The sequence below is a fragment of the Eriocheir sinensis genome, chromosome 52 (genome assembly GCF_024679095.1).
Source record: "Eriocheir sinensis breed Jianghai 21 chromosome 52, ASM2467909v1, whole genome shotgun sequence".
In the NCBI taxonomy this organism is placed as follows: Eukaryota; Metazoa; Arthropoda; class Malacostraca; order Decapoda; family Varunidae; genus Eriocheir; species Eriocheir sinensis.
Window position 1 is genome coordinate 11799676 of NC_066560.1, and position 12500 is coordinate 11812175.

The 12500-nt window shown below is 42.7% G+C and overlaps 1 protein-coding gene across 3 annotated transcripts in view; it reads left to right on the plus strand.

The window, feature by feature from the left end:
- Window positions 1–6175: 6175 nt before the first annotated feature.
- LOC126983085 (homer protein homolog 2-like) overlaps window positions 6176–12500 on the plus strand; it is a 75785-nt gene continuing 69460 nt past the window's right edge. The window contains exon 1 of one of the 3 annotated variants that reach the window (XM_050835574.1): window positions 6176–6615. In XM_050835574.1, coding sequence (XP_050691531.1) covers window positions 6590–6615 — 26 coding nt within the window. In that variant the 5' untranslated portion in view covers window positions 6176–6589. Of the gene's footprint in view, window positions 6616–6648; window positions 6810–8280; window positions 8421–12500 lie in introns of those variants that run through there. The other 2 variants (XM_050835575.1, XM_050835573.1) reach the window with 2 other exon arrangements.

Consider the following 12500-nt stretch of genomic DNA (forward strand, 5'->3'; position numbering starts at 1 on the left):
TTCCTATCAACGATCAGTCCCTTTTAGTCCTACACACTCGGCCGTTCCCATGCAGCCCCGCACAGTCCCCGGATACACCCAAAGGCCTTGCGCCCCACGATCAAGCTTCTCAAAATTGCTGCTTCCCCTCCTCCCTCCCTCCCTTCCTAGCTCCCTCTGAGGTTCCCCTTCTTCCCCTCTTCCCCATCCTACTACATCCTCGCTCTCACGTTCTCCCCGGCCTCCTCTCTCTCTCTCTCTCTCTCTCTCTCTCTCTCTCTCTCTCTCTCTCTCTCTCTGTTCCCTCCCTCCTCCTCCCTCCTCCTCCTCCTCCTCCTCCTTCTGCTTGTTTTCTCTCTTTTCCTCTGTTCTTCCTCTCCCTCCTCTTTTCTCCCCGTTCCCCCATCTCCCCCTCCATCCCTCCTCCTCCTCCTCCTCCTCTTCTCCTCGTCCCCCCTCCCCTTCCCCCTCCACATTTATTTTTAACCCTCCGTGTCCTCACTTTGACTAGTTATTTGTAATTGTAAGAAACCAAGTACACACACACACACACACACACACACACACACACACACACACACACACACACACACACGTACTATTTTCAGCCCTCCATTATTTTTTTTCTCTTACTTCCCCTTTCTCTCTTTCTCTTTAACTTTCTCTAACTTTCTCTATGTCCTCCTCTCTCCCTCATACTAACGACCTCCCCCCCCTCCCCCCCCTCTCTCTCTCTCTCTCTCTCTCTCTCTCTCTCTCTCTCTCTCTCTCTCTCTCTCTCTCTCTCTCTCTCTCTCTCTCTCTCTCTCTCTCTCTCTCTCTCTCTGGGTTCTAGAATTTTGAGGTCCTCCCAACATTCCTCGGCGGGAGCCCTGCCAGTACTCACCTCTGACCTTTCCCGAGTCCTGCACTTTGAGGGGAACCAATAAGCCTCCCTCACATCCTGTCCCCCGTGCCACCGAGCCAAGTTTTTACCTGACATCTCTCTCCTTCGTCGCTTTTTTCCGTTGACATTAATATCATCACGTCCACACACACACGTAAGGTATTCTCGTCCTCCGCTAGACAATCCTCCTCCTCCTCCTCCTCTTCCTCCTCCTCCTGCCTCCCCTGCTTGCTTGTACTTTTCCTGCTTGCTTCCTTATCCTCCTCCTTCTCCACACACAGTTTTCTCCTCCTCCTCTCTCCCTCTTCCTCTTTTCCTGCTTGCCTGTCCTTTTTCCTCATGTTTGTTCTTTTTCTGCTTGTGTCCTTTTCCTCTTTCCTCTCCTCATGCACTCAATATTTTCCTCCTCCTATCCTCCTCCTCCTCTTTCTCCTTCTCTTCCTCCTGTCCCCCTTTTGCTTCCCCTGCTTGCTTGTCCTCCTTCTCCTCTTTGCCTCCTCCTCCTCCTCCTCCACACACAGAATTCTCCTCCTCCTTGTCCTCCTCTTCCTCCTGCTTCCCATGCTTGCTTGTCATTTTCCTCCTGCTTGTTGCTTTCCTGCTTGCCTCCTTCTCCTCCTTCTGCTTCTGCTTCCCCATTCACCTCCCTCCTTTACCTTTCCTTCTCCCCTTCCTCCTCTTTCTCCTTCATCTGCTTTTCGTTCTTGTCTTTCTCCTGTTCGTCCTTATGCTTGTCTTCTCCTCCTGCTTCTCCTCCTCCTCCTCCTCCTCCTCCTCCTTCTTTTTCTTCCTTATTCTTTTGCTTCCTCTGCTTGTCCTGTTTGTCCTTCTTTGCTTGTCTCCTCTCCTCCTCTTCCTCCTCTTCCTCCTCTTCTGGGATTTGCATGTGAGTGTGCTCACAGTGTTCTTCTCCTCCTCCTCCTCCTTCTCCTTCTTTGCTTCCTCTGCTTGTCCTGTTTGTCCTTCTCCTGTTTATCTCCTCCTCCTCCTCCTCCTCCTCCTCTTCCCAGCCAGTTATCATCACCATTCTCCTTCACAACAAAGCATACATGTTTTGTTTTCTTGGTATTGTGTCTTATTTTAATTAGTTTTGCTCTTTCACCTTAGACTAACAGCTACTTTTTCCCCTCCTCTCGCTAATGAAGAACTTGGTATACCGTTTTCAGTGTATATAACAAGTTTCGTGACTGTGACTGGTTGGCTAATACGTCTTTGTGTTTACCTGTGACTTTTATATTCTTTTATTGGCTCATCATACGTACAGGTAGAGGTGAGGTAAGGGAACGGATGATAGGTAAAGGGAATGGGGAAGCTTTTTCAGTTAGTCTTGATTTCGCTGAGTTTCTGTGCTCTAAGTCAAGGCTGCGGAGAAGAAAGCCTTGACAGCAGGAGCGAAGCTAAGGGATGACAAGGCGACTGGATGAGGGAAGTTCATGGATTCGTCTCTCTCTCTCTCTCTCTCTCTCTCTCTCTCTCTCTCTCTCTCTCTCTCTCTCTCTCCGTAGTCTCGTAAACCGGCTGGAGGGAGGTTATCATTATTACATCATTGGCGAAAAACAAAGTAACGCAACCATACCTTACATTTTCTTTCCTTTTTTTTTTTTTTTCGTTTTCGATGCTGTTAGAGTCACGTGAGGGGAGGTCGAGCACCCGACGGCTTTCATATTATGTAGCTTCTTCTTCTTACCTTCCGAAAATAGCGTCTCTTTTTTTGTGTTTTTATCCGGGTTGGTGCAAGGGAAGGGTAGAGTTTCTATATTTATTTCCCTTGGTGCAAAACAGGTCTTATGACATTGTGCGATAGAGGATAAAAAAGAACAGGCTGTAGGGGGAGTAGTAGGAGTTGTATTGTAGTAGTAGTAGTAGTAGAAGTAGTAGTAGTGGTAGTAGTAGTAGTAGTAGTAGTAGTAGTAGTAGTAGTAGTAGTAGTAGTAGTAGTAGTAGTAGTTGTTGTTTTTCGAGAGAGAGAGAGAGAGACCCAAAAAAAGCCTCCCAAAATATCTCCCTTCCCTCACAGGGTTGTTTTACCTTGGAGTTTACTGACGAAAACCGCTTTGTTAAATTACACGTTGCGGATACGCTCTTTGCTCTATCGTTTTTCATTAATGTAACAGCAAGCAATGCGCGGCGCCGTCCATTTATTATTTGTTTGCTGAGGCGGAAAGGATAAGGTGAACGCGGCGGCCTTGAGGCGGCATACACGCGGGGGTCACGTGCACGCCGCCCCGCCGCTCGCTGACCTCGGCCTTGACTACCGCGATACATTTATTGTGCGGGGCTGATTGACGGACTGACTGTTGTTCCCTACACACACACACACACACACACACACACACACACACACACACACACAGACACACACACACAAACACACATACACACAAACTTTTTTCCCCGAAAGACTTTATAAATAATCGTGACTGCAGTCAACTGTCTCATAGGTCGAACCTTTTTTTTGTCTTAGGAATGTTGAAGTTTATCACGTTCTGGCCTCGTAAATGTGTGTGTATGCTGGAGGCCTTGCGTATAAAAAAAAAATAATAATAATAAAAACAGATAAACAATATATATATATATATATATATATATATATATATATATATATATATATATATATATATATATATATATATATATATATATATATATATATATATATATATATATATATATATATATATATATATATATATATATATATATATATATATATATATATATATATATATATATATATATATATATATATATATATATATATATATATATATATATATATATATATATATATATATATATATATCTATATATATATATATATATATATCTATATATATATATATTAGTTTCTAAAGACAATTTACTGTTTTTTTCCTCAGTTCTTTCAAGTGCAGCTACTTTCTAAATTTTATCGAAGTTTTTCTTGATTTCTTCATTGTCAATATTTTATGAATCAGTTCCAGGAGTAACGATTTAAAATTCGAAACTAATACCGATCTTTGATATGCTGATGGCACTGTTCACTGTATAGAACCAATTGGTGAAGTCCAACATATGATACAATAACTCTGATAAACTCTACACGTCGGGCTAAAGGTTTAAATATCATATATCGAACAAAAATTATCGTAGAGTCTGAAGATAATTAATTAATGTGTATACTCAAGATATAACCTGTGATTGTACAAAATCACAGCGAAACGTCGGGTGAATACGAATTTTTAGTATGACTGACACTCTTTCTAATGAGGCTTAGTGAGGTAGTATACGAAAATCATTATTTTTTCCCATAATTTTTGTTGTTGTTGATAATTACCGGCATATAAACAAAAGTAGCACTACCTAGAATAATATTTTCCTTCTACAAAGCCTTAGGATAAAGAAGGGAAAGGCAGGGACACACACACACACACACACACACACACACTGTGGCACAACTGGTTAGAGCGCTGCGCTGCCAGGCTTCACGGTCTGACAGGGCGGCGGTTCGAGCCCGCTCAGGCCGGATTCTTTCCGTTGACTAGGAGGGGTTACTGTCCCCCCTCGAGTAAAGGGGATGGGGTGTGTGGTGTACCCTGGCAGTACCCATAGATCGACGATAAAGAGCACTTGCTCAAGTCGGGAGGGTACCTGCTGGCGATTACGAGTCCAACACGTGATCAGGCCGTGGTGGTGAATAACACACACACAGACACACACACACACACACACACACACACACACACATTAATTTGCACTGAGAGGGAAAAACAGTTTTTTTCTCCTTCTACCTTTACAATACTTGTTGTTCAGACCGAGGTAGCAATAGATGATTGGGTTTGTTCAAGGTAGCTTATCCTTGCATCTGAATGAATGTAGTGATTTAATACAGGAATTTATTATTGATACCAAAAAAAAAAAAAAAAGGCTTGACGCAGCATCAGTACACACGCGGGTGAAGGGGACGACAGGTTTAGCTAGATGGAGACACTTATTTCGGGAACAAGACAACGAATAATATCCTTCAAGTTACCGAGAAGTGTTAGAAAGACGATTAATTTTATTTTATGAGTTTTTACTACAATTTCATACGGATACTATTTTCTAATGAAAAACGTGAGACTGGACCAGTTGTCATTCCTACTTGTGGAAGCACTTTGATAAATGATTACTGCTTTTATCTGTTTGCTTATCAGTAGTTTTATGAGGCGTGAGGCTTTGCAAATTGCTTTTATATATATTTTTGTATCCAGGTTAACTGTAACATAACTAACAAATCTCGCTGGCGTGGGAACCTGTCCAGAACAGCTGCCTCACCTTGGCTGGGCTCGCAAAAAGGGACAAGGGGATATAAATGGGAAGGCACGGACACAAGAACCCCTTTAATAACTATCATTACCTGGCGTTTCAGTCACATTAACATCGGTGTTCGGTGTAGGTTGTGAGGGCATTACTGGGTACACCTTTTAGGGTACACAGGTTTCTATACTCTGATAGGACGAGTAGCCTATCCTTGTGGCCTAGAGGTGGAGGGATTGTATTTACGCCACTGTCTTGTGGGGTGCAGAAATATGCGATAGGGTAAGCAATAGATGGGCTCCATATACGGGGCAGACAGACGGCGTGAACTAACAGGAGCAGTGTGATCCCGTTCGCTGAACCTTCAATCGCATCTTTTATCGATTTTTTGGCGGTAAATTCGCCAGTCCGCCGGTGTCACACACATGCAGGCCAGACAGGGCCACATCATCGATCTGTGTAGACTGAAGAAAAATATATATTGATCAGTCTTAACGTAATATGTGTTCTGGACTGGATTGCTGGTGTGACCAGGGAGCCGGGCCAGTCGGCCTTGTACAGGCTGGCATACACCCTCCCGTGCACGGGGCCGGGGACATAGTGACCAGTTTGCCTTGCGCTGCCTGGCCATAGACGCGAGGAACACAGGCGCCGCGGCGCCCCCTGGACGGCCAGGGAGAGGATCGGGGACAAGAGACGCTCGCTGTGGAGGATGGCGGGTCAAGATTGGTTATATTAACGCACCCATGTCTCGCCTCCTATTTTACGATGTATTCCTCTTTTGTCATACATGTCTTCTACTAATCTTCAAATCTATCAGAAAACCGCAGGAAAGAGTGTAAAAAGAAGTGTGAAAATAGCGGTGGAAGGTGTGTGCAAACCCGCGCGGCCGCGGGAGGCTGAGTAGCCCAATGAGATGAAAAGTGGAGACACGGGGACGAGGCGTTAGGAGGTGCCTGTATATTCATCTGCTGTCTTCTAGTGCTCCTAAGGAGGGGTCATAGGTAAGAATCTATTGGGTTTAGCTGTGGTGAGCGGCGGGTTTTGGCTGCCGCGGGACGCTGAGAACTACACTCCCGCGGCCGCTCAGGTTCCACACACATTTCATGGCTATTTCCACACTTGTTTTGATCTTTACACTGTTTCCTATGGCTTTCCCGGAGGTTTGAAGGCTAGCAGAATAAAAATATGACAAGGGAAGAGCAGTTGCAGGGATAAGAAACGAGATATGGGCGCGTTAATAAAACCCATCTTTCGAGGCCCGAGTATTCCTTGTCGCAGGCCCCGCCGCCCCGGGCCCGGGGACGAGGGTTCGGATCCCCTTCCCGGGCCTGGCCTCGGCGGGGCAATAATCATTACGTCGAGTCTGCGTCCTGATGTGTACTCGTAGCCGTTGGTCCTCAAAGTGTAAATCTTCTCAGGAAATATCTAAGAGCAGAGGCGTAAATGACCATTGAAAACATAAACATGGGGTGAGTAGGGGCGGCCTAGCGGGGCGGGGCGGGGCGGGGCGGGAGAGGTGTTGTGTCTGGCCGGGGCTGTCAATAAGAGGGATGCTGGGGAGCCCTCATCTCACCCTCCTCACCTGCATCTCCCCCGGGCCAGGGCATCGGGACAGGTGTTAAGGGCTCGCCGGGCGTCCAGGGGCGGGAGGAGTGATGGAGAGGCAAGTGTGATAAGATAGGAGAGCAAGGGCGGGGAGAGGAGAGCAAGGGCGGGGAGAGGAGGAGGCTGAGGCTGTCCCAAGAGTGCCCAGACGGGGACTTCATTTTTTTGTTGTTGTTGCTGATTGGTTTATGAGAGTGGAGGCAGACGGGACAACCTCGCAGTGCCTCCTGCCCTGTTGTGACCTTGTTATGCACGGGTTTTCAGTCTTGTGGAGTGTACGTGTATGTGGTACTTAGGAATTTTAAATGTCCGTTCCTTACCTAGTAACAAATTCGATTATTGATGCTGTGATTCTGTCTTACCTGTGAAGTGGCCTGTTCCACCTATGTAATTAAGATTGTAAAGGAAATTAACTGTTACCAATAGTATTTAAAGGGATGTTTTTTAAAGGGAAGTGATGTGATGCTTTAATCAGTGTCAGCGAGATAAAAAGATAAGGAAGGGAGGTGTGTCTTGGGTTATCAAGTGCTAAGGGGATGGGTGTTAGGTTGGATTGAGTGATGTGATGTTTTAATAATGTGACAGTAAGATAGTAAGATAAAGTAGGGTGGGTGTGTCATTGCTTACCAGGTGTCAGTGAGGCTTGGTCATATGGTGGCAAATTGGGCTGCCTGTAGAATAGTATGCCTGAATAGGTTTAGGTAAATAATATTAGGGTAGGTTAAGCTCCATTGTATTCTATGTTAGAGTTACATAACATACAATTTTCTTGTCAGATGTTTTATGCCTGAGTAATTAATTTTAGGGTTGGCTAAATGCAAGATTTAATCAGGGTGTGAACTAGGATGGGTAGATTAGGTTAGGCAGGACTAACTACTGAAATTGATCTGGCCTGCAAATTGAGGCTGCCCTATTCTGCTCTGCATCAAGTTTAAAGCTATATTGATTAAGGACTTAGGTTGGTTAATCTGGTGGATAGATTTGGCTAGTTTCTTTAATTAGGAGCTGGATAGTAAAATGATGCTATATAAAATTGCTTACCATATTAGGTATAAACTTTAATTAATCTAAACAGAGAACCAAAGTAGGTAGACTGGGATATGGCCTGTGACATCTGGCTTGCAAAATGAGGTATTTCTGTTTTACTTCTTAATAGCTTTAAACTAATGTTGAATGAGGTTGGAAAATTAGGTTTGGCCAGTGTGTTAGGTTAGGTTAATCACAGATATCAATATCTGCCCAAAAGTCATAGTCTTGCTCCATATAAAGTTAAAAGTATAACTAGATTAGGATAAAGCACTGAGCTATGTATAAATTGATAAGCTATGTTAGTAAGCATTGCATATGATAACTTAATAGCTTGCAAACTGAGGCTGTTCAGCACAGTTCCACATTACCGTAAGTTTGTTGCTGGAAGCAGAGCAGCTGAGTCCTAACTGTGTCCATCCCCTTTAAGTGTAGGGTTTTGAGGAGAATATGACATTCAGCAACTAGCTACCAAGTCGTGAGTGTGTACCTTCATGGCAGTGAGCGGAGTCAGTCGTGTGTGTTGGGGCTGGTGAACTTTTTTTCTTTTCTTCATAAGTCTGCTGAGTAGTAACAATATATACACCAGGAACATGGATGGAGGTCTGTTGGTTATGGATAGTAACCTTTGCTACAGCACAAGGTAATTATTGTTATGGGATGTCTTTAAGTGAAAAGAATAGGGAGTAATTTGGCATTTGTGGTAGTACTGCCACTGTGTATATTGACATATAAAGGAGTTGATTGTGGTTGAAGGACCAAAGAGACAGATAACATTTTGGGAATAATGGGATACAGTGTATGAAATAAAGGTGCTGTATCAGAACAAAATGTGAAAATTGAGGACAACATATGCTAGTCCTGGGCTAAGCAATAATGTTGGAAAATTTTAGAGATAATTGAAAGGGTAGTAGACATATCAGAGCTGAGGGTGATGCCAGAATGTTGGAAAGTGTTGTAAGCAGACTGTTAAAATAGTCAGAGAAATGCAAGGTTCATTTATAACATTTCCTATCTTTATATTGATCAGGGCAAGGCAGAATAAAAGATATCATTATTCTAGTAGTAATGAATCTAGTCATACATTTCATACATAAATACTAAGGAATTAAGTTAGTATTTCCACACTCTTCTTTTATAGCAAGAAGTCCTTTTTTCATGCCATACAAATCCAGTTTTCATTATAAAATGGAAATTTCGTATGCAGATGATAACAAAAAGACATTAATTCATCATACAGAGACAGACTAATTTGCACTCTCTAAAAGGTCATAGGTCAAGCAGCGACCTGATTGACATTTTGAAGTTGGTTGGGGCTTTATCGAGATATTAATGTTCTGTAAATGTTGAGATCTTGATTTTGGCTGGGCTCAAAAATATATTATGTATTGGTATATAATCAATAATTGATGATAAATGTGGTTTTAACGTCCATGTGAAAGTTACATAGGTACATGATTTTTAGCTGCAGAGTGAATTGTTTGTCTGTAAAGAATGGCAAATGTTATGCCTTGATGTATCAGTGAGTATAGGAGTCAGTTATATACAGTTTTGCCAATGCACAGAAAGCTTCCAGTCCTGCTGAGATTGGTTATTGAGACTTAGGTGGACTTGGACTATCATGTGTAGACCTGATAACAGATGAACACCCAAATAACAGAGTGGTAAGCCAGGTCATAATAGATGGGCGGGTGAATAGATAAGACTAGAACCATTGAGCAACAGTTATCTCACCAAAGGCTTTTGAATAAATTAAAGCCCATGGGATAGACAGTCAAGTTTTGAGGTGGATCAAGATGTGACTTGGTGACAGGATGTTAAGAGTTCAAGTAAATGTGAAAAAATCTGTGCTCGCATTTCTTGTGGTGTCCCAGTCTAAGGTTCATAACTATTTATTATTTACACCACTGATCTTGACTGTCTTGACTGTGATATGACCTATGGCATCAGCAGGTTCAGGTAAAGGTAAAGTTAGGAGCATATGCCAGTAGCTGTGCATGGCCTCGGTGCTCATATCTGTACCATCGGCCCTAGAGTCTGTGGTGAGTGAGAACCAATGAATACAGGGCCAGTGAAACACCTGGGTTACCACAGTTCACCTTGCCCAGGGTCACCCATTTATTGACCATTCTGAAAGAAAGAATGAAGGCTGAGTGGGCTGTTCGCTGACTGCCCTTGCCAGAAGTCAAACCCAGTCCCCAGATATGTAGCTAGTAATGCAAACCACTACACCACGCAAATGCAAGTGTGCTGACACAAAAAATAGGAAAACTAATAAGAGACAACGATGCTGGGATATTATAGGAGGAACTAAATGACCTCTATGATTGTCAAATAAATGAATGATACAGTTAAATATGAAAAAATGTAGTGTCTTAAATGTCAGAAAAAATAACCCCCAAATAAATATACGTACTCTAGAAAATATAGTTATTGGTCATTCCAGCTGTGATAGGAATTTTTGTGTGTGTACGAGCTCTGAACAACAAAGGAAGCATACTATTTCGCCAGGAATTACTCTAATAGTCATCATCATCATTTCATTTAATGTCCGTTTTACTTCCTGAGCGGTTGGACGCTTTATGGCTCTCCTCCATTCTGCTCTATCTTTTGCCTGATGCTCATCCAATCCCATCAATGCTAAGTCTTCCTATATACACCTCCACGTTTTCCTAGGTCTGCCAACTGGTCTCCTTCCTTCTACCTCCAATCTCTCCAAAACTTCCAGCACTGTATCCTCCCCTGCTCTCTTTACGTGTCCAAACCATCGGAGTCTTTCCCTTCTGACCACTGTTTCTAGGTCCTCTACTCCACATCTGTTAGCTACATCTGCAGATGTAGAGTAGAATTACTCTAATAGTGTCTTAGGTTATATGTGTGAAATGTTTCTAATCATAGTCCAGAAGTTTTGCTTAAATTGTGTCTGGCACTGGTTTGGCCCCACCTTGATTATGCGGTTCAGCTTTGGTGCCCTTACTGAAATGATACAGATTTTCTTAAATTTGTATAATAAAGAATGACCGAAATCATTCAAGAACTTAGAAGTGGCCAGACAGGAAAAGGCTTCAGAAAATCAACTTGCATCCTTTGGAGGGATATAGCCTTATATAATTAAATTTTTTAAATGGGTTAAGGTGAGCTACCCTGCCAGGGCAGCTGCATAGGAGCTTGCTTGGGGGGATCACGGGAACTGAGGCGGTGAGTGAAATGATGGTTCCCTGGGCATATGCTCCCCATTACATAGTTAAGGTGATAAATGAGAAGTATTTAAAACAGATTTTTGAGCACACAGCAATGGATATAATGGATATATTCAGGTTCAGGAAGGAAATAGATAAAAACTTTCACAAACAGGGTGATGGATCAGGGAAACAAATTAAACAGATGCAAAGTTTTGAATATGGGTTACATACATTTAGGAATAGGGCGGAAAGCTAGTTTAATAACCCCTTCCCAGGAGCAGCCATGTGTTTGCCGTCTAGCCTCATGTAGTATCCATATATCCCTGTGTAGGATGGGGTACATTGACATCATACAAAAGCAAGTGGTAAATGGTGGGAAAAGCTTTTGTCCTGCAGTGAATTATTAACTGATGATTCAATATTATTGTTAATAATTAATTGTGGAGCAGTAGATTTCTCTCATTTGGCAAACTTTGTTATGTTAATAGAGATGTCTCTTTCAAGTCTCTGATCTGTGTGACTTTAGTTATTTAATTGAAGGGAAAACCACAAAGACTGTGCTTGACATTCAGAAGGTGCACGCCAAACACTAAATAATGAAGAATGAAGAGCCAAGGGCCAAATATTCAACAAGTCCGTCTTATAACTGGAGGTGCTTATATGTGTAATAATTCCGGGCATAGTTTAAATTCATACGGACTACATTTAATTTTGTTTTCATAACTGCATAGCATTCATGGGGTAGCTACAAATTGTAGAGTGGCCACAACTTGTTGCTCCTGCGAAGAAAACATAATACTTTTAGGCTTGATATGAAAGTTTAGTCTTTATGGCCACCAATTTTTATTCACCCAATCACTTCTTTGATGATTAGATATGAGATCGCTTTAAAGTGAAGAGGCAGATAAGGCCAGCCACTCTGATGATGGAGGGGCTTGACCAGCTGTGTTGATAAGGAGAAGTAGTCTTGTGGTGAAGACAGTAAAGAGCTAAACTCCACACCTGTGAAAGAGAGATTAAATAATGGGAAGGATATTGTCAGGATGAAGAGAAATAGCTGGGAGAGTAGAAGTAAGGTTATCATTGGAGAATGCTTGCAGTGTGAGTGAATATTGGACTTGGGCAGGCCGTATAAACAGAAATAGCTTGATGTTGAAGGCGATAAAGTGCTAATTCTTCACTAACTCCATGCATGTTAAGGAGAGATTAACTAATGGAAAGGAAGTTGGCAGACTGAACAGTTATAGATGGAAGAGCAGAACCAGGGTTGTCACTGAAGAAAAAGGCCTGCTGGCAGACTAGGTAGTATATAACACATGCAGTGGATTATAAGTGGACAACCAAAGTTAAAGATTGGCAACCCAGAAACTATGAAAGCCAGGGCAGACAAAGAGCCAGGTGGAGAGATGAAATTATAACCTGTGCCAGAGCATAATGGTAATACTAGCATCAGACAGAGAGGTGGAAAAGCTGTGAAAGGCCTTTGTCCTCCTGCAGTGGACTGATAATGATTGTGGTGAGTGAATATGAGGAGGAACAAG